General features: G+C 39.7%; 1 protein-coding gene across 5 annotated transcripts in view; it reads right to left on the bottom strand.

The window, feature by feature from the left end:
* The window catches only part of arnt2 (aryl-hydrocarbon receptor nuclear translocator 2), a 485,407-nt gene that overhangs the window by 199,036 nt on the left and 258,884 nt on the right, over positions 1 to 27,487 (bottom strand). For all 5 annotated transcript variants that reach the window (XM_077518274.1, XM_077518275.1, XM_077518278.1 and 2 more), the window contains exon 7: positions 3,469 to 3,534. In XM_077518274.1, the coding sequence (XP_077374400.1) occupies positions 3,469 to 3,534 (66 nt within the window). The remainder of the gene's footprint in view (positions 1 to 3,468; positions 3,535 to 27,487) is intronic.

Here is a 27,487-nt window from a genome sequence, read left to right as displayed (position 1 = left end):
AAAAAAAAAAAAAAAAAAAAAACGATTTTTTTTTATTGAATCGATTCGAGAATCGTGCGATGTAGTATCGCGATATATCGCCGAATCGATTTTTTTTAACACCCCTAATATATATATATATATATATATATATATATATATATATATATATATATATATATATATTAGAGCTGTCAAACGAGAAAAAAATGTAATCTGATTAATCACACTTTTTAATTTTGATTAATCACGATTAATCAGCTAAATTACTTGCGTAATATAAAATACAAAATACCGTAATATTTTGCATTTTGTGATCTGAATGTCATTTGCAAACACTGATTAAATGCATGTACGCAATTGCATGCATGCGTGTATTGCTCAAAACATAACAGCATCATATCAATTGGGTGCAATTCAGCAATTATTAATTAATTAAATGCTAATTACTTCTGTTTTATCTAAAGTCCCGTCGGGGTGTTTTTTAAAGCGAAATTTACCACCGAGCACACCAACTGGAGTCACCCCGCTCATCTTGGAACAACAGGTGTAGGAAATGCCGTGCATTGACCTAATCACTGACCTGCGCAGCCTTCAATGTAACCATCAAAAAAAATTGTGCGATTAATATGCGTTAATACATGATTAATGCGACAATTTTCTGTGATTAATTAATCTATTAACGCTTTAAGTTTGACAGCCCAAATGTATGTATATATATATATATATATATATATATATATACACACATACATAAGCCTTTGATTTATGTGTATATATGTGTTGATATGTGTAACAGAGGTGGGAGTCAAGTCATTGTTTTACAAGTCACAAGTAAGTCTCAAGTCTTTGCCCTAAAGTCCCAAGTCAAGACTGACAAGTCTCAAGAGATTCACAAGTCCAACACTTTAAGTTTCAAATCCTTTCCAGTAATTTTAACATTGTAGATTATATTATTACATCAAAGTAGGAGTCAGGAAGTGACCGGAGTGGTGCAACAGATTAACGTGTTTACAATGTGTTACCAGTAATTTTACAGTCTCATTAACTTCGCATATACCAACAATAATTAGCGGACATACTGACTAGGGGTGTGCCAAAAAATCGATTCATAAAAGAATCGAGATTCTCATTTATTAATCAAATCGAATCGATATTAATACCCAAAAAGCGATTTTATTTAAACTAGAAATGAAGAAGTGGAAAAGGCAGTTGAGGCCCACATGCTGTTTTTGTGAAAAAAGGCACTTACAATACAAAATTAATACATGTTTAAACAAAAGAAAGAAACTCTAACATTTCTATTTGTCAGTTTGTCTTGCAAAGCAGACTGGAGTAGATCATGACAATGTTGTGCATGTCTGTAAATTGAAGCAGAAAGCATTTGTCAATCAAACAATTTTGAATCGAAAATGGTTTGAATCGAGAATCGAAAATCGATTCTGAATTGAATCATAGACCCAAAAATCGTAATTGAATCGAATTGTGAGACAGTCAAAGATTCCCAGCCCTAATACTGACATTAGCTTACTTACCGTTCTTTGTGCAACTTCGGATGTTGAACAAAGTTTGAAGTTGGTGCCTCTTCGTCAGTGATCTAATCTTGGACACACTGCAATTCATTTTTTATTGACCACCTCAGTTGTTGTACCCAAACAACTAGTGGTGCAACGGACCACAAAAGTCAGGGATCGTGGATTGGATTGTTTTTTGGATCAGCAAAAAAATACAAATGAAATCAGATTAATAGAACTGTGTCTTCATTTATTTTAGGAAATGCTTTTGCCCATTAAATTTATAAAAAATATATATCAACAAAAAATGTCTAATATGGCCGTTAGGATCTAGGAACACAGGTTTAAGTGCAATATTAGGCAATATACATAATCATTTTATACATGGTTCATATATATATATATATATATATTAATTTAATGGTTTTTGTTTATGTTTTTTTAAGCTAGTGTTTTTTTTTTTTTATAAATCTAAGTGAAGAAAGAAAAATACCTCTAAGTGCAATTTCAGGCATATTCCCTTCATTTAAACATGGAGAGTGAATTACAAATTAACATAGGTCCACAATATTGAAAACAAAAAGAAAATAAAACAAGCAAGCCAAGCAACGGTTGTCACTACTGTTGCCAGCCAGGCACCCGATGCTAACGCTAACAGTTAGCTGCTCGCCATGATTGCCGGATACTTGTATCGTATCATAAAATGATGGTCTAATTAACTTGCGCTTTCTTCTCATCCTAAATTAGCTATTAAATATAACTCTGGGGTGGCAATATAATTATAGTGGTAGACATTATGTAATTTCAATAAAAACGTTGATAATGCAAGTGTCAAAGAGAAGTCAAGCTGACGTTAGCCTTAGCGTAGTGGCGCGGGTTTGCGGCTTCCCTGACATTTCTGAATGACGGCGCTGTGCCAGCCCATCTCGCACAGTTACACACACGCAGGAACACGCGCACTCACCGAGGCGAAACATAATCGTCAACACACATTGGAATATTTTTGTTTTGGTGGAAGAAGCAAGTCTTTTCAAGTCAAATGGCTCAAGTCCAAGTGAAGTCACAAGTCATTGTCGTCTAAAGTCTTCAAATTCATGACACGAGTAGCTATGACTCGAGTCCAAGTCACATGACTCAAGTCCACACCTCTGATTATTGTGTAAACGTGTTAGCTTGTGAACTAAATGCACAATGCTGTTAGCATATGCATGCATGTGCAGTTTATATGTGCAAGTTTATATGCTTTTTTTTCCCTATAAGCAATAGGACAAGATAAGTTGTTTTTCTTTACTTCTTCCTACTGCTTTTCGAACATGTAAACTGTGATGGCTATGTATATAAAACATACACTAAAAGTTTCAACTGAAAGTCTTAACATTTTTTCAAAAGAGGTCAGGATGCTATGGAGCCCCTAAAGTGACATGGGGGAAAAAATAAATAAATAAATATGTTTCTTGTCTGGAAGAGAAAGTTTCTTGTCTGGACGAGAAAGTTTCTTGTCTGGACGAGAAAGTTTCTCATGCAGACGAGAAAGTATCTTGTCTGGACGAGAAAGTTTCTCGCCCGGACAAGAAAGTGGAAGTTTCTCGTCCGGATGAGAAAGTTTCTCGTCCGGAGGAGAAAGTTTCTCATCCGGATGAGAAAGTTTCTCGTCCAGACAAGATACTTCCTCATCCGGAAAAAAAATATATATATATATACATATATATATACATATATACATATATATATATATATATATATATATATATATATATATATATATATATATATATATATATATATATATATATATATATATATATTATTTATTTTTTTTTAATTTATTTATTTATTTATTTTTCTTCTCCCATGTCACTTTAGGAGGATCCGTAGGATGCCTGCAAAACACCACAATTTCTACCTTTTTTTCCATATGTGTGGACAGCATGAGAACATTTCTGATGACAAACTTGTATAGTTTTAGACCTTTTACCTGTATCGCTTCCTCATATTAGTCAGACGATTTAATGAAATGTGATCCAGAGGAGCACTGCCACACCTGTGTACACAAAGAAGAAATCTGTTATTTCTGCAGTTGGACTTTTCATGAGACTGTTTGTAAGTTCACAGCAGTACTGCCTTTCCTTCGAGCTAAAGTTCAAACAGTGACAAAAGACAGCAAGTATCCATCCAAAATTAGTTTGATTGATTGAGTGGTTGATTGATTGCGTTTATTGACCATATAAACAAATACATCACAAGTATAAAATACAAAGTTGAGTTAAAAAAAATCGTCAATACAATCATCATTTACATGGTCAAAAGGAGTTGGAAGAAGTACAAAAGCTTATCTAGTCCTAGTCCCTAATACTTCTATCAAAATAATATACTAAGTTGTTCTTAACTCATTTGCTCCCAATAACGTGTAAATGCATTTTTTTTAATGTTTTAAGTGTCCCAAAGTCGTATTTATACGTTTTGTTGTTGTTGTTGTTGTTTTTTATGCTAGAGCATGCAAAAGGCTTTGATGCAGCCTCTCAACTGCAAAGAACAGTTGCAGAAATGGTAGTTATTACACAAACGGCCGGCAGGTGGCAGCAGAGCAAAGGAGATCAACCAGAGCCATGTAGAAAAAAAGCTAAATTTGTGAAAACTGATGAAACTTAGCTCTCTTCTAATGCTAGTTGCTGCAAAACGGAAACAGAAACATATTTTTTCTTCCTGATGAAAGAAGAAACTTTAATCTTTCTTTTGATAGGTTCCATGGTTTTATAGCAATAGAACACAATATTCTGTGGGCCTTGCAAAATCAGTCAAAATCCAGTAAAACAGTCGGGAGCGAACGGGATTGCTTCTGTGAAAATGGCTGGGAGTGAATGAGTTAATAACATAAAAAAATAAACAATAGAAAATAAACAAAACATCTTTATCTTAAGTTATACACAATACACCACAGTGTCACTCTGTTTACAAAATTATCTGTTTCTGCCTTTCTGGCGTTTTTACTTTTCATGTGCCTATTAGAGATATCACGATAAGGGTAATATCGTGATATCGCGATATTAAAACTGCCACAATATCGTCGTCGTCATGTTCACAATATTTAAAAGGAACACATCTGTTAAAAAAGTCAGGTTAATTTCCATTTGTGAAGTTATAGCACCCTCTAGTGGCTAGTTTATTAGTGCAATTTAATTTTCATTAGGGATGTTTTGGCCTTTTGTGTTTAAAATCTATACTAATTGTCAGATGAAGGGGAACCTAATTTGCTTGTGAAGTGATCAAGGTGTGCTTGCATTAGTAAGTAAGTGCCTCAATATTGTTATTAGAGATTGTAGGTGGTTTAAAGGCATTGCTGTTATATACAAAAGCATAATAGCTTTTTTTTTTTTTAGTATGAGCTTTCTTTTTTACAATATTGTGATATTTTTTAAATATCGCCATCGCCCCCACAATATCGTGATAATTATCGTATTGTGACCTTCATATCGTGATAATATCGTATTGTGGTATTCCGATATTGTTACATCCTCAGTGCCTGTATGTATATTATTCCCATGCTGCCATTTTATTGTATTAAAAACATGACAATAGACTTCCGGTTATGGCTGCTGTAGACAGACGTGTACGACATCGCTCCGTTGCTAACTTCCACAAAATCCTTCCTGAATAACGCTTACGTTCAACAAAAGTGGTGGAAAGTTACTCAATTAGTTGAACTGGAGCCAATTGTTGTAAGAGGAGCATGTTTGTTTATTTGTAGCGGGTTTGATTCCCGGTAGAATTGTATTGAATGTCTTGGAAATTATTAAAATAAAAACACTGTAGGAAAAAAAAACATGACAATATTTATGATTCATTATTCTTGCACCTCTGGCAACGCTGTCAAATTTCCATAGCAAGCACGTTTCAGCATGTCACCATGGGCTGACATGAAAAAAATAAACAGCAGAGGCATTACATCTGCTTCAAAATATTGACGACATCGACGAAGAGACGTGACCGAAGAGGAGGCTACAGACCAGAGAAGAATTGTTGGTTGGTTGGTTGGTTTATTGAACATATTAACACATTACAAAATATAAGTTGAAGTTAAAATGAAGTTAAAATAAAAATTTGAAGAAAGAAAATAATTCAGCAGTGTCATAAATTACATGTTCAAAAGGAGTAGGAAGAAGTGCAATAATTGGCTAGTCTTTCTTCTTATTCTATCATGTGATGTGATGTGTCGGTTGCGAATGAGCCGGTACGAAGAGCCGGTAGTACTTCTTGAAGTGAACGAGAGCCGGCTCCGTCATTTTCACTTTCTCTCTCTCTCTCTCTCTCTCTCTCTCTCTCTCTCTCTCTCTCTCTCTCTCTCTCTCTCTCTCTCCCTCTCTCTCTCTCTACCTATGTCGCTCTCACTTTTTCACGTGTCTGAAGCGAGGTTTTGCAGTGTCTCAGCTGCCGTGCTCAGAGAGGGAGGGAGGGGGGGAGGGTATTAGGGGGTGGGGGAGGTGGTACTGCACACGGAGCACATTGCACATTACGCGCAGCCGCAGACAGAGAGAGACAGGAGGAGGAGAAAACCGGAGAGGAAAGGACAACACACAAACGAGGTTTGTACAAGATGAGCCGAAAACGCAGTAACATTTGGAGACATTTTAATTGGTTAAAGTCAGATGAGAGAAGGAGCCGGATCAGCCCCTCCAAGTTGATATGTTTAGTTTATTTATTTATGTATTTATTTATTTTTATTTTTTATTTATTTTCATGGTAATACAAAGTGGCTTGTATTTCCGTGTAGTAATCATTTTAAGCAATTACGTCATTACCAGAGCAGCCTCAAGCCGTCCAATTTACAGCTCTGGGAGATTTATTTCGTAGTTTTAAAATTCTGATAGACATAGCGGCTATTCTTTTTGAGTGGGTTCAGGATTTAGGATTAGAGTTTTACATCACATTGCCAGTCCATTCCTCTGAAGTCTCTCCGCACCCGAAGGTTGGGTGCGCTTATCCGGCGAATGCGGATGTCATTTGTGCATATAACACCAAGAAATTAGATTTCATTTACTCATTCTGACTGGATGTCTAATTAGTCTATTCCCAAAGATTATAAACTTTGTTTTATCTAAATTCAATAATAATTTGTTTGTGTCAAACCAGTTTTTTAATATATTTTAGCTCTTTTTCCACAATACTCAGAAGCCGCTCCAGATAAATTTTTTTTACCCCAGATTTTCTCCAGAGCAATATAAAGTTCGTCAACAAATAGAACTTTTTTCAAATTTTTGTATATACAGCACATGCCATTAAATTATAATATAAATAATTTAGGGCCAAGCTCAGACCCTTGGGGGACCCCATTGGTAATCTTCCGTTGATTTGAAGTTATTAAAATACACATACTGGTTTCTATCATCTAGGTAGCTCTTAATCCATCTATATGACAGACCTTTTATGCCATATCTTTCCATGTTTTCAATTAATATGTTACGATCTATCGCATCAATGTTATGTTTTTTTTTTTTAAATCTATAAAAATCCAAACTCCGCGACCCTTGTGAGGAATAAGCGGTTAAGAAAATGGATGGATGGATGAAAAATCCAAACTGTAAATTCTTTGTTATCTATACTTGTAGCAATTTCTTCCACAAGCTCCATTGCTGCCATAGACGTGGATCTCTTTTCTATAAAACCATTTTGACTTTGTTAGTATATTATGTTTCTCAATAAAATTGTCGAGTCTATGTAAAAATAGTTTTATAGGTAAAAGGTTGCACTATATATTGTACAATATAATATAATATACTTTTTATTAGCGCCATATCAATATTAAAGCAGTCTGTAGATTTTTTTTTTTTTTTTTGAATGATTTAACATTTAATATTTCAGTATCATTTACTGCACTAAGGAACATGGTAGAGGAATTGTTCTTAATATGTTTATTTAATATCTATTTTCTGGTTCAGGAATTTCTTTTGCTAATTTACTACCAGCATTAATAAAATAATCATTGAATTCATTAATAATATTAGTTATTTTATCAATAACGATACTTGTATCGTTTATAAAATACTCTGGATGATTTATTTCTTGAAAACCGTGATTTATTATATTGTTTAACATTCTCTATGTTCCCTGTAATTGCTCTTGTTCTGTTCTAGTAGTCTATGGTAATATTATCTTTCGCTTGTTCTTATAATCCCCTCCGTGAGCCGGCACCGTAACGTGGTGGAGGGGTTCGCGTGTCCCAATGATCCAAGGAGCTATGTTGTCTGGGGCTTTATGCACTTGGCAGGGTCACCCATGGCAAAAAGGTCCTGGGTGAGGGGCCAGACTAAGCACGGCTCAGAAGACCCCTTACCCCGGGTTTACACCGGTTGCGTGTGCGGTGCGTCTTGACTGCGTGCTCCGGACGCGTCACTTTTTTGGCCAATCCACACCGCAGAGCTGCGGTCCGGCAGCTCCGTCGCCGACCACTTCCCGCCGTGTCTCGTGTGACCGCGCGCGATCATGTGGCATTAAAAATAACGACAAACACACAGAAAGTCTGTGCTCAACAGAGAAGCAGAAAGAGAGGTGTACTTTTATTATTTTGTGGCTTTCTTCCTCCAATATGAACCTCTCCTCGTCCATGTTCGCTGGTGTCTAAACCGTGAATGAGCACCTCGCACGTTAACTCCAGGCCCGTCTACGCCCACATCACGTTTTGCTAGCATGCTTGCGAAATAGGAGCTGGCGAGTGTTTTATCTTGAAAGGTAACCGGAAATTTATTGTGAAACTGCGTCGGTCTTCCTGTCCCGCTCGATGTGTTTTGTGCTAGCTTGCCATTTGCCGGAGGCCTACCGCTGCGGCGTCGGGCAAAAATAGAAAATAGGTCTATCCTTGCGGAAGGGCTGCGGCACGCCGCAGCTGAGACGCAGTCGACACGCAACGCACACGCAAGCGGTGTAAACTGCACCATTCGAATGAATGTAATCTAATTGCTTGCGTCGCTGGAACGCACCGCAACCGCACCGCAACCGCATCCGGTGTAAATCCCGGGTTATGATGAGTGAAATAAATGGAAGCACGTTTCCCTTGCCCGGACACGGGTCACCGGGGCACCCCTCTGGAGCCAGGCCTGGAGGTGGGGCTCGTTGACGAGCGCCTGGTGGCCGGGCACAGCCCGAAAAGGCAACGTGGGTCCCCCTTCCCACAGGCTCACCACCGGTGGGAGGGGCCAAAGGGGTCGGGTGCAGATCAGGCTGGGTGGCAGCCAAAGGCGGAGACCTTGGCGGACAGATTGGAGCTATGGCCGTAAGGTGGTCGGTGCCTGTCGCGGCGGCAATCCACGAACCCGCTGGTGGACACCAGCGGTAATGGATGCCGTCAAGCTGAAGAAGGAGTCCTATCGGGCCTTTTTGGCCTATGGGACTCTGGAGGCAGCTGACAGGTACCCACTGGCCAAGCGAAATGCGGCTTCGGCGGTTGCTGAGGCAAAAACTCGGGCATGGGAGGAGTTCGGTGAGGCCATGGAAAACGACTTCCGGACGGCTTCGAGGAAATTCTGGTCCACCATCCAACGTCTCAGGAGAGGAAAGCAGTGCACCATGAACACTGTGTATAGTGGCGATGAGGTGCTGCTGACCTCGACTAGGGACGTCGTGAATCGGTGGGGGAATACTTCGAAGACCTCCTCAATTCCATGTCTTCCTTTGAGAAAGCAGGGTCTGGGGACTCTGAAGTGGGCTCTCCTATCTCTGGGGACGAAGTCACTGAGGTTGTTGGAAAGCTCCTCGGTGGCAGGGCCCCTGGGGTGGATGAGATCCGCCTGGAGTTCCTAAAGACTCTGGATGTTGGGGGGCTGTTGTGGTTGACACGCCTCTACAACATCGCGTGGACATCGGGGACAGTGCCTCTGGATTGGCAGACCGGGGTGGTGGTCCCCCTTTTTAAGAAGGAGGACTGGAGGGTGTGTTCCAACTACAGAGGGATCACACTCCTCAGCCTCCCTGGTAAGGTCTATTCAGGGGTGCTGGAGAGGAGGGTCCGTCCGGAGGTCGAATCTCGGATTCAGGAGGTGCAGTGTGGTTTTCGTCCTGGCCGTGGAACAGTGGACCAGCTCTACACCCTCAGCAGGATCCTCGAGGGTGCGTGGGAGTTCGCTCAACGAGTCCACATGTGTTTTGTGGATTTGGAGAAGGCGTTCAACCGTGTCCCTCGGGGAGTCCTGCGGGGGGTGCTTCGAGAGTACGGGGTACCAAACCCCCTGATACGGGCTGTTAGGTCCCTGTACGACCGTTGCCAGAGTCTGGTCCGCATTGCCGGGAGTAATTCGGATTCGTTTCCGGTGAGGGTTGGACTCCGCCAAGGTCGCCCTTTGTCACCGATTCTGTTCATAACTTTTATGGACAGAATTTCTAGGCGCAGCCGAGGTGTTGAGGGGTTCCGGTTTGGTGGCCTCAGCATTGCATTTCTGCTCTTTGCAGATTATGTGGTGCTGATGGCTTCATCAAGCCGGGGCCTCCAACTTTCACTGGAGCGGTTCGCAGCATGAAGCGGTTGGGATGAGGATCAGCACCTCCAAATCCGAGACCATGGTCCTCAGTCGGAAGAGGGTGGAGTGTCGTCTTCAGGTCGGGGATGAGATCCTGCCTCAAGTGAGTTCAAGTATCTTGGGGTCTTGTTCACGAGTGAGGGCAGGATGGAGCGGGAGATTGACAGGCAGATTGGTGCAGCGTCTGCAGTGATGCGGACTCTGTATCGGTCCGTCGTGGTGAAGAAAGAGCTCAGCCAAAAGGCAAAGCTCTCGATTTACCGGTCGATCTACGTTCCAACCCTCACCTATGGTCACGAGCTGTGGGGCGTGACCGAAAGAACGAGATCCCGGATACAAGCGGCCGAAATGAGTTTCCTCCGCAGGGTGTCTGGGCTCTCCCTTAAAGATAGGGTGAGAAGCTCGGTCATCCAGGAGGGAGTCAGAGTAGAGCCGCTGCTCCTCCGCATTGAGAGGAGCCAGCTGAGGTGGCTCGGGCATCTGGTTCGGATGCCTCCCGGACGCCTCCCTGGGGAGGTGTTCCAGGCATGTGCCACCGGCGGGAGGCCCCGGGGACGACCCAGGACACGCTGGAAAGACTATGTCTCTCGGCTAGCCTGGGAACGCCTTGGGATCCTGCCGGAGGAGCTGGTTGAAGTGGCTGGGTAGAGGGAAGTCTGGGTTTCCCTCCTGAAGCTGCTGCCCCGCAACCCAACCCCGGATAAGTGGAGGAAGATGGATGGATGGATGGATGGATGGATGGATGGATGGATGGATGGATGGATGGATGGATGGATGGATGGATGGATGTTCTTATAATATTTACCAGTTTATTTTTGTACTTATAGTTGAGTTCGACATCTTTAGTTCTTAATAATAAAAAACATTTGTAAAACAAATTTTTCTTTTTACATGCATTTTCAATCCCTGGTGTCATCCATGACTTATTCAAGCCTCGACTTTTCCTAGTCACTGTTTTAAATGGACAATGTTTGTCATATAATGTAACTATAATTGATAAGACAGCTTCATATTTTAAATTCGGGTCTTCATTTGAGTAGACCTCAGACCAGTTTTGTTTTTACAGATCCATCTTTAAGGCAGCAATGGCATGGTGGGTTCTTATTCTTATTTCTGATGTAGAAGCTGTATGCGTCACCTTTTTCCAATATCATCTCGGAAAGCTGCAAAGACAGGCAGGTGATCACTAATATTTATTAGGACTCTACTATGAATTTTTTTTTCAATTTTGCATCTAAATATATTATCTATTAATGTGCCTGTATTTGTTGTTGTTCTACTAGGTTTTGTTATAACAAGAAATAGGCAATTACCATGTATTATGTTGTTAAAGTCTGTTTTTTTGGATTTAATAAATTAAATATTGAAATATCATCTGTATATATATTAGGGATGTAACGATATCCAAATATCACGATACAGTATTATCACGATCTGAAGCTCGCGATACGATAATTATCACGATATTGTGGGGAGTTTGGCGATATTTAAAAAAGGTCACAATATTGTAAAAAAAATTAGCTCATACTAAAAAAAAAAAAAAGCACAATATCGTGCTTTTGTACATAACAGCAATACATATAAACAACTTCCAATCTCTAATAACGTTTAATATTGTGGCACTTACTCACCTAATGCAAGCACACATTGAGTTCCTCCACATATTGACTCGCTTCACAAGCATATCACAATCCCCTTCATCTGACAATTAGTGATTTTAAACATAGAAGGGCCAAAACATCCCCAATGAAAATTAAATTGCACTCAAAAACTAGCCACCAGATGGTGCTAGAATTGCACAAATGGAAATGAACCTGACATTTTTAACAGATGTGTAGCTTTTAAATATCGTGGCCATGATGATGACGATATTGTGGCAGTTTTAATATCACGATATCACAATATTGCCATTATCGTTAAATCCCTAATATATATGAGGGCTGTTTACATTAAATTGCTCGTTGGTATAGCACTCACAAACAAGGTCATGATTGTGACTACAAAAAAAAAATAAGTTATCTGGGTCAAGGCTATTTTCTGGATCAAATGTCTTGTGTTCAACATAATCACATGTTTTAAAGTTGATTTCATTAGTGTGTAGATTTGCCAGGATGGTATTTGTCAGTTTTGTCAGTTTTTGTGTTAGTTGGTCCAATAGTGACAACAACAGTCTCATGGCTGATCATTACAAAATGCCTGTCTGGATTAAATAATAGTTTCCCTGAAATGTTGGCAAGCAGAGAATTGTTTCACTGATCCTTGCAGTCTTTCGCTGATGGTCTCGAAAGCATGCTGTTTGAATTACGAAGCGCCAGAAATAGCAACATAAGAGGAAAACGCCAGCCCAACAAATTCCTAACAACTTAACACACTGCAGATGTCATGAAGCACACAAGACATTATGTCAGATATTGACAAAACTAAGTGGCCTTTGATGTTTCTATACACGAGCCAAACCACAAAATGCCAGTGATATTGTGTTTATATCTATTTATTATCCTAACCTGGTGCACATCTACTGCCAATTTGACATAGTTTGGAGCTTATGCTTGTTTAGGGTCAGAGGCTGTGGAGTGAAGAAGTTTCGTCTAACTGCCAGCAAAAAAAAAACAAAAAGAAAAAAAAAACAGCACAGTTTAACATTAACAAAGGCTTACCTGGTCTAATTCTATTTATTGTATACAGTGTGAAACAGGTTATATATATATATATATATATATATATATATATATATATATATATATATATATATATATATATATATATATACACACACATTTTTTTGACCACTTATTCCTCACAAGGGTCGCGGGGGGTGCTGGAGCCTATCTCAGCTGGCTCTGGGCAGTAGGCGAGGTACACCCTGAACTGGTTGCCAGCCAATCGCAGGGCACACAGAGACGCACAACCATCCACACACACAAGCACATCTAGGGACAATTCGGAGCATCCAATTGACCTGCATGTCTTTGGAATGTGGGAGGAGACCGGAGTACCCGGAGAAGACCCGCGCAGGCACGGGGAGAACATGCAAACTCCACCCAGGAAGGCCGGAGCCTGGACTCGAACCCGAGACCTCAGAACTGGGAGGCCTGGGACGGTTTTTGAGAAAACCATTAAAGCCGTTAAACAGTTTCGGTTCGGCCCGTCTGTGTTCCGTTCGGTCTCTTTCACACGCCTTTTTTTTATTTTTTTTTTTAAATGTATTTATTTATTTATTTTATACCCCTTCATGAGCGCTAATCCAATATGGCGGCGTCGATGGTTACGGAGCGCGTCCATGGTTTACGGGGCGCGTCATGGCAATGCGTCATATCCATCCAGGAGGCTGTAGCCAATCATATTGCAGCGGGGCGGGTACAGCGTCGGAACAGCTATCAGCTAGCATGCTACAACACACCATGTTGTTGTGTAGCGTTTCGGCGGGGCGTTTGAAATATCAGCAATGGACTTGGAACGAAAATGCGTGGGGTGGCGTGGAATCGGGACAGAAAAGTGAAAAAAATGAAACATCCAAGTACTGGTGAGTCTATTTACTTGCTGTTGAACTGTATGGAGCTAACAGCAGTGTTTGTGTTGACTCGCAAAAGTGTCTACATAGCAAGATTTGTTTCATAAAACGAACGTCGGAATTACAACTCGCTGGAAATCGTTGTGTGTTTTGTTTCAAACGGGATCTTGGTTTAACGCGATGATATTCGATGTTAGCATAGCACTACTTAAGTCTTGTAAAACTTGTAGACAGGTAAATCCCCCTCAAAATAACAGTGGAACGTCTGCAACTAAAGCGCATCTTGTCCGTTTCATTTGAAATCCATTGTGGTGGTGTTTAGAGAACGTGAATGAAGAGATGAGGTGCATCAGAGGAGAATCAGCTGAGCTCATTCACACATCATGTACACAGACACGAAATTTTACTCTATCCATATTCGATATGACTTATGACACATCCCTGTCTTATGTTCATCAACTAAAACTTATTTAATAACTTAATCTTACAATTGAATAGTATAATTATAGTTTGACCTGAGAATAATTCAAAGATCAGTGTTTGAGCGAGTGTTTTACTACTACTAATAATAATAGATTTTATTTATAGCCCACTTTACATTTATAAAATAAATCTCAACGTGCACAGTACTGTCAACAATAAAAGCAATGGAAGCACACAGTAATTAAAACGGTCAATTACAAATCAGAGTAAAATTATAAAAAAATACATAAAAATCAACCAGGAAAAGCTCTTTTAAACCTGTGCAGCTAAGGCACTTATAAGTGAAGAAAAACCTCACAGTACACCAACACAAAAAAAAAAAAAAAAACTAGAGCTGCAAGCAGCTATAAAAGGCCCTCGCAGCCCGGGCCACGTTGGGGTACTTGCACGTTGGGGTACTCGCACATTGGGGTACTGGCATATTAGGAGCAAAATTTCTTTGAACATGCCATGATAAACCTTTACATGTGAATTTTTTTCTGCCAGGTGTGATGTGTGTGTCAAGCTCAATGGGTTTTGGTTATTGTTAAGATCTGCACAAAACAGCTTCCTTTTTTATTTTTAGGGACTGAGTTGACCTGACTTTTTTTTTTGCAAAAGTATATATACCCATCATCGCTCAAACTCATTGCACAATCATTGCTTTTATTGTCCATAGAGGCGGATAAAAAAAAAATGAAACAAAATTTAAAAAAAAGTACATATGTTTGGATCGGTCTGATACCAGTGAACATCTTGAGTAGTGGAAAGTAAAAGAATATTCATAAATGACTTAGTTATAGCACAAGTTCACAAATTTTGTTCAAAATACCGTAAGTGGGGTTGTTGGGGTTTTTTTACGCCTCAAGGACTAGGTGGCGCAGTATTTATAACTGAATTTTGTCATAGAGATACCTTCAGGCCTTGACTATAAATATACATGTCAAGTTTGGGATTTTTTGAAGCATGTACCGGGGAGTTATTAAGCATGTCCTTCATTCACGATACTGCTTTTAACGTCCATAAAGGCTATCAAAAATAAATAAAACTAAATAAAATGTATGTATGTTTGGATAGGTCTGATGCCAGTGAAAATTTTGAGTGGTGGAAAGTAAAAGAATATTCATAAATGACTTAGTTATCACACTGAGAATGAGTTTACAATTTTTGTAAAAACACCGTAAGTGGGGTATTTTTTTTTTCATGCCTCAAGGGCTAGGTGGCGCTGCATATATAACTGAATGTTGTCATAGAGATAGCTTCAGGCCCTGACTATAAGCATACATGTCAAGTTTGGGATTTTTTGGAGCATGTACTGGGGAGTTATTAAGCATATCCTTTTTCAGTGCGAAACACAAATTTTGATGCCCCGCCCTCATCATATAGTATTTCGAAAAGTCAAAATTTTTCCCCCTGTCGTTGGCTCAGGTCTTGACATGGTCCAGGTCAAGTCTTAACTCAGTCGGATGAAACGTGTAGGAGAAGTGGGCAAAAGTATGCCCCCTGTAAATGTGCAAAAATCGTCAAAAATGGGGCATTCAAAAATTCGTAGCTCACTTCCTGTTCATTTTAGCACATGGGTCCAAGAGACTTTTTTGTAAGTCTTGGGCTCCCTCATACACCTAAAAATATTCGTCGTTCTTGCTTAAACGTACAAGCGGGGCTGCTTCGTTAAAAATTTCTAGGGGGCGCTGTTGAGTCATTTCTGTAAAAATAGCACAATCAACAATAAAATATTGCTCATTTTACCAGGTCAGATATGTGTGCCAAGTTTCATGAGTTTCTGTGCATGTTTAGACCCTCAAAACTGGCGTTGTTTTCTTGGCGAACAGCGCTTAGCCACGCCCACAGCGATTCGCGAAAACTCACACACTTCGTGTTGTGACATCATGAAGGCCGGAACCCTAATCTGAGCAAATATGAGGTAGGTCCAGTTAACGTGTTTGGAGAAAAACGTAGAAGAAAATTCGTAAGAAAAAAAATTGCCACTAGGTGGCGCTATCAGTAAGATGAAATAGAAGTTCGTAGGTGTCTTTAGGGCTGGACTCTCATCAAATGTGTGAAATTTTGAGAAGATAGGATCATCTCTCTCAAGTTAATGCAGCTTTTATTCTCACGAAAAATCTTCAGACTTTGCGGCACCGCAGCGGCCACGCCCTTTGGCCAAAAGTTACAATATTCGGTGTGGGGCATCATCAACATCTTAAGGCTTTTCTGACCAATTTTCAACTGGATCCCTTCAACGAGCTCAGCACAGTAGCTAAAACCGTAAAGTATGACATTTATTGTTACCACTAGGTGGCGCTATATGTATAACTGAATTTTATCATCTAGATGTTTTCAGGCCGTGACTATTACGTTGCCTGAGAAGTTTGAGATTTTTTGGAGCTTGAACATGGGAGTTATTAAGTATTTGCTCTTTCTGGACAAATGAAATTTTAAAGGCAATATTTGATGCCCCGCCCCCGTCATATAGTATTTCGAAAAGGCAAGATGTTTTGCCCAGCTGTTCTCTCAGGTCTTGAGATGATAAATGCCAAGTTTGAAGTCAATTGGATGAAAAATGTTTGCAAAGGGGGAAAAAGCATGACCACAGTGAATGTGCCAAAATAGGCCAAAATTGGACATTAAAAAATTCATAGCTCACTTCCTGTACATTTTAGCTACATGGTCCCAATAGACTTTTTTGTGCGTCTCGGGGTGCTACACGTGCCTGCCAATTTTCGTTGCTCTAGCTCAAACGTGCCGGGCTTGGTTTTTATTTTTCTACGCTAGGGGGCGCTATAGAGTCGCGTTGTTATAACGACTTCATAATATCAAATTTTTCGCCGGACCTGAGGAGTGTGCAAAGTTCGGTGAGTTTTCGTGAATATTTAGGTACCCAAAATCGCGATTGTTTGCGGAGAATAAAGAATAATAATAACTAGAGCTGCGAGCAGCTATAAAGGGCCCTCGCAGCCCGGGCCACGTTGGGGTCCTTGCACGTTGGGGTACTTGCACGTTGGGGTACTGGCACGTTGGGGTACTGGCATATTGGAAGCAAAATTTCTTTGAAAATGGCATAATAAACGTTTACATGTAGAATATTTTTTTGCCAGTGTGTGTGTCAAGCTCAACGGGTTTTGGTGATTGTTAAGACCTGCAAAAATCAGCGTCCTTTTTTATTTTTAGGCAATGAGTTGCCCTGATTGGTATTTTTTTGTAAAAGTGTATATACACATCATCGCTCGTTGTACTCATTGCACAATGTTACTTTTATTGTCCAAAGGGGCAATCAAAAATGAATAAAACAAAATGGAAACGTACATACGTTTGGATCGGTGTGAAGCCAGTGAACAATTTGAGTGGTGGAAACTAAAAGAATATTCATAAATGACTTAGTTATCACACTTAGAATGAGTGTACATTTTTTGTACAAAATACCGTATGTGGGGTATTTTTTTTTTTTTTTTATATAAGCCTCAAGGGCTAGGTGGCGCTGTATTTATAACTGAATGTTGTCATAGAGATACCTTCAGGCCTTGATTATAAGCATACATGTCAAGTGTGGGATTTTTTTTTGGAGCATGTACCGTGGAGTTATTAAGCATATCCTTCATTCACGATATTGCTTTTAATGTCCATAGAGGCTATCAAAAATAAATAAAAATATATATATGTTTGGATAAGTCTGATGCCAGTGAACATTTTGAGTGGTGGAAACTAAAAAAATATTCATAAATGACTTAGTTATCACACTTAGAATGAGTGTACATTTTTTGTACAAAATACCGTATGTGGGGTATTTTTTTTTCATGCCTCAAGGGCTAGGTGGCGCTGCATATATAACTGAATGTTGTCATAGAGATAACTTCAGGCCTTGACGATAAACATACATGTCAAGTTTGGGATTTTTTGGAGCATGTACCGGGGAGTTATCAAGCATATCCTTTTTCATTGTGAAACACAAATTTTGATGCCCCGCCCTCATCATATAGTATTTCGAAAAGTCAAAATTTTTCCCCCTGTCGTTGGCTCAGGTCTTGACATGGTCCAGGCCAAGTCTTAACTCAGTCGGATGAAACGTGTAGGAGAAGTGGGCAAAAGTCTGCCCCCTGTGAATGTGCAAAAATCGTCAAAAATGCGACATTCAAAAATTCGTAGCTCACTTCCTGTTCATTTTAGCATATGGGTACAAGAGACTTTTTTGTAGGTCTTGGGCTCCCTCATACACTTAAAAATATTCGGCGTTCTTGCTTAAACGTACAACCGGGGCTGCTTCGTTAAAAATTTCGAGGGGGCGCTATTGAGTCATTTTTGTAAAAATAGCACAATCAACAATAAAATATTGCTCATTTTACCAGGCCAGATGTGTGTGCCAAGTTTCAGGAGTTTCTGTGCATGTTTAGACCCTCAAAACTGGCGTTGTTTTCTTGGCGAACAGCGCTTAGCCACGCCTACAGCAATTCGCGAAAACTCACAAACTTCGTGTTGTGACATCATGAAGGCCGAAACCCTCCTCTGAGCAAATATGAGGTAGGTCCAGTTAACGTGTTTGGAGAAAAACGTAGAAGAAAATTCGTAAGAAAAAAAATTGCCACTAGGTGGCGATATCAGTTAGATGAAATGTAAGTTAGTAGATGTCTTTAGAGCTGGACTCTCATCAAATGTGTGAAATTTTGAGAAGATAGGATCATCTCGGTCAAGTTAATGCAGCTTTTATTTTCACGAAAAATCTTCAGATTTTGCGTCACCGTAGCGGCCACGCCCTTTGACGAAAAGTTACAATATTCGGTGTGGGGCATGATCAACATCTTAAGGCTTTTCTGACCAATTTTCAAATGGATCCCTTCAACAAGCTCAGCACAGTAGCTAAAAACGTAAAGTATGACATTTATTGTAACCACTAGGTGGCGCTATATGTATAACTGAATTTTGTCATATAGATGTTTTCAGGCTGTGACTATTACGTTGCCTGAGAAGTTTGAGATTTTTTGGAGCTTGAACATGGGAGTTATTAAGCATTTGCTCTTTCTGGACAAATGAAATTTTAAAGGCAATATTTGATGCTCCGCCCCCGTCGTATAGTATTTCGAAAAGGCAAGATGTTTTGCCCAGCTGTTCTCTTAGGTCTTGAGATGATAAATGCCAAGTTTGAAGTCAATTGGATGAAAAATGTTTGCAAAGGGGGAAAAAGCATGACCACAGTGAATGTGCCAAAATAGGCCAAAATTGGACATTAAAAAATTCATAGCTCACTTCCTCTACATTTTAGCTACATGGTCCCAATAGACTTTTTTGTGCGTCTCGGGGTGCTACACGTGCCTGCCAATTTTCGTTGCTCTAGCTCAAACGTGTCGGGCTTGGTTTTTATTTTTCTACGCTAGGGGGCGCTATAGAGTCGCGTTGTTATAACGACTTCATAATATCAAATTTTTCGCCGGACCTGAGGAGTGTGCAAAGTTTGGTGAGTTTTCGTGAATATTTAGGTACCCAAAATCGCGATTGTTTGCGGAGAATAAAGAAGAAGAAGAAGAAGAATAATAATAATAATAATAATAATAATAATAATAATAATAATAATAATAATAATAATTTTTACAAAAACAATAGGGACCTCGCAGCGGTCGCTGCTCGGGCCCTAATAATAATAATAATAACTAGAGCTGCGAGCAGCTATAAAGGGCCCTCGCAGCCCGGGCCACGTTGTGGTCCTTGCACGTTGGGGTACTGGCACGTTGGGGTACTGGCATATTGGAAGCAAAATTTCTTTCAAAATGGCATAATAAACGTTTACATGTAGAATATTTTATTTGCCAGTGTGTGTCAAGCTCAACGGGTTTTGGTGATTGTTAAGACCTGCAAAAATCTGCGTCCTTATTTATTTTTAGGCAATGAGTTGCCCTGATTGGTATTTTTTGTAAAAGTGTATATATACATCATCGCTCGTTGTACTCATTGCACAATGTTACTTTTATTGTCCAAAGGGGCAATCAAAAATGAATAAAACAAAATGGAAACGTACATACGTTTGGATCGGTGTGAAGCCAGTGAACAATTTGAGTGGTGGAAACTAAAAGAATATTCATAAATGACTTAGTTATCACACTTAGAATGAGTTTACATTTTTTGTACAAAATACCGTATGTGTTTTTTTTTGTTTTTTTTTATATAAGCCTCAACGGCTAGGTGGCGCTGTATTTATAACTGAATGTTGTCATAGAGATACCTTCAGGCCTTGATTATAAGCATACATGTCAAGTGTGGGATTTTTTTTGGAGCATGTACCGTGGAGTTATTAAGCATATCCTTCATTCACGATATTGCTTTTAATGTCCATAGAGGCTATCAAAAATAAATAAAAATATATATGTGTTTGGATAAGTCTGATGCCAGTGAACATTTTGAGTGGTGGAAACTAAAAGAATATTCATAAATGACTTCGTTATCACACTTAGAATGAGTTTACATTTTTTGTACAAAATACCGTATGTGGGGTATTTTTTTTTCATGCCTCAAGGGCTAGGTGGCGCTGCATATATAACTGAATGTTGTCATAGAGATAACTTCAGGCCTTGACGATAAACATACATGTCAAGTTTGGGATTTTTTGGAGCATGTACCGGGGAGTTATCAAGCATATCCTTTTTCATTGCGAAACACAAATTTTGATGCCCCGCCCTCATCATATAGTATTTCGAAAAGTCAAAATTTTTCCCCCTGTCGTTGGCTCAGGTCTTGACATGGTCCAGGCCAAGTCTTAACTCAGTCGGATGAAACGTGTAGGAGAGGTGGGCAAAAGTCTGCCCCCTGTGAATGTGCAAAAATCGTCAAAAATGGGACATTCAAAAATTCGTAGCTCACTTCCTGTTCATTTTAGCATATGGGTCCAAGAGACTTTTTTGTAGGTCTTGGGCTCCCTCATACACCTGAAAATATTCGTCGTTCTTGCTTAAACGTACAACCGGGGCTGCTTCGTTAAAAATTTCGAGGGGGCGCTATTGAGTCATTTTTGTAAAAATAGCACAATCAACAATAAAATATTGCTCATTTTACCAGGCCAGATGTGTGTGCCAAGTTTCAGGAGTTTCTGTGCATGTTTAGACCCTTAAAACTGGCGTTGTTTTCTTGGCGAACAGCGCTTAGCCACGCCCACAGCAATTCGCGAAAACTCACAAACTTCGTGTTGTGACATCATGAAGGCCGAAACCCTCATCTGAGCAAATATGAGGGAGGTCCAGTTAACGTGTTTGGAGAAAAACGTAGAAGAAAATTCGTAAGAAAAAAAATTGCCACTAGGTGGCGCTATCAGTTAGATGAAATGTAAGTTAGTAGATGTCTTTAGAGCTGGACTCTCATCAAATGTGTGAAATTTTGAGAAGATAGGATCATCTCGGTCAAGTTAATGCAGCTTTTATTGTCACGAAAAATCTTCAGACTTTGCGTCACCGTAGCGGCCACACCCTTTGGCGAAAAGTTACAATATTCGGTGTGGGGCATCATCAACATCTTAAGGCTTTTCTGACCAATTTTCAACTGGATCCCTTCAACGAGCTCAGCACAGTAGCTAAAAACGTAAAGTATGACATTTATTGTAACCACTAGGTGGCGCTATATGTATAACTGAATTTTGTCATATAGATGTTTTCAGGCCGTGACTATTACGTTGCCTGAGAAGTTTGAGATTTTTTGGAGCTTGTACATGGGAGTTATTCAGCATTTGCTCTTTCTGGACAAATGAAATTTTAAAGGCAATATTTGATGCCCCGCCCCCGTCATATAGTATTTCGAAAAGGCAAGACTTTTTGCCCAGCTGTTCTCTTAGGTCTTGAGATGATAAATACCAAGTTTGAAGTCAATGGGATGAAAAATGTTTGCATAGGGGGAAAAAGCATGACCACAGTGAATGTGCCAAAATAGGCCAAAATTGGACATTAAAAAATTCATATCTCACTTCCTGTACATTTTAGCTACATGGTCCCAATAGACTTTTTTGTGCGTCTCGGGGTGCTACACGTGCCTGCCAATTTACGTTGCTCTAGCTCAAACGTGCCGGGCTTGGTTTTTATTTTTCTATGCTAGGGGGCGCTATAGAGTCCCGTTGTTATAACGACTTCATAATATCAAATTTTTCGCCGGACCTGAGGAGTGTGCAAAGTTCGGTGAGTTTTCGTGAATATTTAGGTACCCAAAATCGCGATTGTTTGCGGAGAATAAAGAAGAAGAAGAAGAAGAAGAAGAATAACTAGAGCTGCGAGCAGCTATAAAGGGCCCTCGCAGCCCGGGCCACGTTGGGGTCCTTGCACGTTGGGGTACTTGCACGTTGGGGTACTGGCACGTTGGGGTACTGGCATATTGGAAGCAAAATTTCTTTGAAAATGGCATAATAAACGTTTACATGTAGAATATTTTTTTTGCCAGTGTCTGTCAAGCTCAACGGATTTTGGTGATTGTTAAGACCTGCAAAAATCAGCGTCCTTATTTATTTTTAGGCAATGAGTTGCCCTGATTGGTATTTTTTTGTAAACGTGTATATACACATCATCGCTCGTTGTACTCATTGCACAATGTTTACTTTTATTGTCCAAAGGGGCAATCAAAAATGAATAAAACAAAATGGAAACGTACATACGTTTGGATCGGTGTGAAGCCAGTGAACAATTTGAGTGGTGGAAACTAAAAGAATATTCATAAATGACTTAGTTATCACACTTAGAATGAGTGTACATTTTTTGTACAAAATACCGTATGTGGGGTATTTTTTTAATTTTTTTTATATAAGCCTCAATGGCTAGGTGGCGCTGTATTTATAACTGAACGTTGTCATAGAGATACCTTCAGGCCTTGATTATAAGCATACATGTCAAGTGTGGGATTTTTTTTGGAGCATGTACCGTGGAGTTATTAAGCATATCCTTCATTCACGATATTGCTTTTAATGTCCATAGAGGCTATCAAAAATACATAAAAATATATATGTTTGGATAAGTCTGATGCCAGTGAACATTTTGAGTGGTGGAAACTAAAAGAATATTCATAAATGACTTCGTTATCACACTTAGAATGAGTTTACATTTTTTGTACAAAATACCGTATGTGGGGTATTTTTTTTCATGCCTCAAGGGCTAGGTGGCGCTGCATATATAACTGAATGTTGTCATAGAGATACCTTCAGGCCTTGACGATAAACATACATGTCAAGTTTGGGATTTTTTGGAGCATGTATCGGGAAGTTATTAAGCATATCCTTTTTCAGTGCGAAACACAAATTTTGATGCCCCGCCCTCATCATATAGTATTTCCAAAAGTCAAGATTTTTCCGTCTGTTGTTGGCTCAGGTCTTGACATGGTCCAGGTCAAGTCTTAACTCAGTCGGATGAAACGTGTAGGAGAAGTGGGCAAAAGTATGCCTCCTGAAAATGTGCAAAAATCGTCAAAAATGGGACATTCAAAAATTCGTAGCTCACTTCCTGTTCATTTTAGCACATGGGTCCAAGAGACTTTTTTGTAGGTCTTTGGCTCCCTCATACACCTAAAAATTTTCGTAGATCTTGCTTAAACGTACAATCGGGGCTGCTTCGTTAAAAATTTCTAGGGGGCGCTATTGAGTCATTTTTGTAAAAATAGGACAATACATGATAAAATATTGCTCATTTTGCCCGGCCAGATGTGTGTGCCAAGTTTCATGAGTTTCTGCGCATGTTTAGACCATCAAAACTAGCGTTGTTTTCTTGGCGAACAGTGCTTAGCCACGCCCACAGCGATTCGCGAAAACTCACAAACTTCGTGTTGTGACATCATGAAGGCCGAAACCCCCATCTGAGCAAATATGAGGTTGGTCCAGTTAACGTGTTTGGAGAAAAATGTACAAGAAAATTCGTAAGAAAAAAAATTGCCACTAGGTGGCGCTATCAGTTAGATGAAATATAAGTTCGTAGATGTCTTTAGGGCTGGACTCTCATCAAATGTGTGAAATTTTGAGAAGATAGGATCATCTCGGTCAAGTTCATGCAGCTTTTATTGTCACGAAAAATCTTCAGAATTTGCGTCACCGTAGTGGCCACTCCCTTTGGCGAAAAGTTACAATATTCGGTGTGGGGCATCATCAACATCTTAAGGCTTTTCTGACCAATTTTCAACTGGATCCCTTCAACGAGCTCAGCACAGTAGCTAAAAACGTAAAGTATGACATTTATTGTAACCACTAGGTGGCGCTATATGTATAACTGAATTTTTTCATATAGGTGTTTTCAGGCCGTGACTATTACGTTGCCTGAGAAGTTTGAGATTTTTTGGAGCTTGTACATGGGAGTTATTCAGCATTTGCTCTTTCTGGACAAATGAAATTTTAAAGGCAATATTTGATGCCCCGCCCCCGTCATATAGTATTTCGAAAAGGCAAGATTTTTTGCCTAGTTGTTCTCTTAGGTCTTGAGATGATAAATGCCAAGTTTAAAGTCAATTGGATGAATAATGTTTGCATAGGGGGAAAAAGTATGACCACAGTGAATGTGCCAAAATAGGCCAAAATTGGACATTAAAAAATTCATAGCTCACTTCCTGTACATTTTAGCTACATGGTCCCAATAGACTTTTTTGTGCGTCTCGGGGTGCTACACGTGCCTGCCAATTTTCGTTGCTCTAGCTCAAACGTGCCGGGCTTGGTTTTTATTTTTCTACGCTAGGGGGCGCTATAGAGTCGCGTTGTTATAACGACTTCATAATATCAAATTTTTCGCCGGACCTGAGGAGTGTGCAAAGTTCGGTGAGTTTTCGTGAATATTTAGGTACCCAAAATCGCGATTGTTTGCGGAGAATAAAGAATAATAATAATAACTAGAGCTGCGAGCAGCTATAAAGGGCCCTCGCAGCCCGGGCCACGTTGGGGTCCTTGCACGTTGGGGTACTTGCACGTTGGGGTACTGGCACGTTGGGGTACTGGCATATTGGAAGCAAAATTTCTTTGAAAATGGCATAATAAACATTTACATGTAGAATATTTTTTTTGCCAGTGTCTGTCAAGCTCAACGGATTTTGGTGATTGTTAAGACCTGCAAAAATCAGCGTCCTTATTTATTTTTAGGCAATGAGTTGCTCTGTTTGGTATTTTTTTGTAAAAGTGTATATACACATCATCGCTCGTTGTACTCATTGCACAATGTTTACTTTTATTGTCCAAAGGGGCAATCAAAAATGAATAAAACAAAATGGAAACGTACATACGTTTGGATCGGTGTGAAGCCAGTGAACAATTTGAGTGGTGGAAACTAAAAGAATATTCATAAATGACTTAGTTATCACACTTAGAATGAGTGTACATTTTTTGTACAAAATACCGTATGTGGGGTATTTTTTTTATTTTTTTATATAAGCCTCAACGGCTAGGTGGCGCTGTATTTATAACTGAATGTTGTCATCGAGATACCTTCAGGCCTTGATTATAAGCATACATGTCAAGTGTGGGATTTTTTTTGGAGCATGTACCGTGGAGTTATTAAGCATATCCTTCATTCACGATATTGCTTTTAATGTCCACAGAGGCTATCAAAAATAAATAAAAATATATATATGTTTGGATAAGTCTGATGCCAGTGAACATTTTGAGTGGTGGAAATTAAAAGAATATTCATAAATGACTTAGTTATCACACTTAGAATGAGTTTACATTTTTTGTACAAAATACCGTATGTGGGGTATTTTTTTTTTATGCCTCAAGGGCTAGGTGGCGCTGCATATATAACTGAATGTTGTCATAGAGATAGCTTCAGGCCTTGACGATAAACATACATGTCAAGTTTGGGATTTTTTGGAGCATGTACCGGGGAGTTATTAAGCATATCCTTTTTCAGTGCGAAACACAAATTTTGATGCCCCGCCTTCATCATATAGTATTTCGAAAGGTCAAGATTTTTCCCCCTGTCGTTGGCTCAGGTCTTGACATGGTCCAGGTCAAGTCTTAACTCAGTCAGATGAAACGTGTAGGAGAAGTGGGCAAAAGTCTGCCCCCTGTGAATGTGCAAAAATTGTCAAAAATGGGACATTCAAAAATTCGTAGCTCACTTCCTGTTCATTTTAGCATATGGGTCCAAGAGACTTTTTTGTAGGTCTTGGGCTCCCTCATACACCTAAAAATATTCGTCGTTCTTGCTTAAACGTACAACCGGGGCTGCTTCGTTAAAAACTTCTAGGGGGCGCTATTGAGTCATTTTTGTAAAAATAGCACAATCAACAATAAAATATTGCTCATTTTACCAGGCCAGATGTGTGTGCCAAGTTTCATGAGTTTCTGTGCATGTTTAGACCCTCAAAACTGGCGTTGTTTTCTTGGCGAACAGCGCTTAGCCACACCCACAGCAATTCGCGAAAACTCACAAACCTCGTGTTGTGACATCATGAAGGCCGAAACCCTCATCTGAGCAAATATGAGGTAGGTCCAGTTAACGTGTTTGGAGAAAAACGTAGAAGAAAATTCGTAAGAAAAAAAATTGCCACTAGGTGGCGCTATCAGTTAGATGAAATATAAGTCAGTAGATGTCTTTAGGGCTGGACTCTCATCAAATGTGTGAAATTTTGAGAAGATAGGATCATCTCGGTCAAGTTAATGCAGCTTTTATTTTTACGAAAAATCTTCAGACTTTGCGTCACCGTAGCGGCCACGCCCTTTGGCGAAAAGTTACAATATTCGGTGTGGGGCATGAACAACATCTTAAGGCTTTTCTGACCAATTTTCAAATGGATCCCTTCAACAAGCTCAGCACAGTAGCTAAAAACGTAAAGTATGACATTTATTGTAACCACTCGGTGGCGCTATATGTATAACTGAATTTTATCATATAGATGTTTTCAGGCCGTGACTATTACGTTGCCTGAGAAGTTTGAGATTTTTTGGAGCTTGAACATGGGAGTTATTAAGCATTTGCTCTTTCTGGACAAATGAAATTTTAAAGGCAATATTTGATGCCCCGCCCCCGTCATATAGTATTTCAAAAAGGCAAGATGTTTTGCCCAGTTGTTCTCTCAGGTCTTGAGATGATAAATGCCGAGTTTGAAGTCAATTGGATGAAAAATGTTTGCAAAGGGGGAAAAAGCATGACCACAGTGAATGTGCCAAAATAGGCCAAAATTGGACATAAAAAAATTCATAGCTCACTTCCTGTACATTTTAGCTACATGGTCCCAATAGACTTTTTTGTGCGTCTCGGGGTGCTACACATGCCTGCCAATTTTTGTTGCTCGAGCTCAAACGTGCCGGGCTTGGTTTTTATTTTTCTACGCTAGGGGGCGCTATCGAGTCGCATTGTTATGACGACTTAATAATATCAAATTTTTCGCCGGGCCTGAGGAGTGTGCAAAGTTCGGTGAGTTTTCGTGAATGTTTAGGTACCCAAAATCGCGATCGTTTGCGGAGAATAAAGAATAATAATAATAACTAGAGCTGCGAGCAGCTATAAAGGGCCCTCGCAACCCGGGCCACGTTGGGGTATATGCAAGTCGGGGGACTTGCACGTTGGGGTACTGTTAAATAGACAAGGACCATG

Source organism: Festucalex cinctus, chromosome 4, assembly GCF_051991245.1.
Source record: "Festucalex cinctus isolate MCC-2025b chromosome 4, RoL_Fcin_1.0, whole genome shotgun sequence".
NCBI classification, from domain to species: Eukaryota; Metazoa; Chordata; class Actinopteri; order Syngnathiformes; family Syngnathidae; genus Festucalex; species Festucalex cinctus.
Note: the sequence above shows the minus strand (reverse complement) of the source record. Positions and strands in the feature narration are given on the sequence as shown.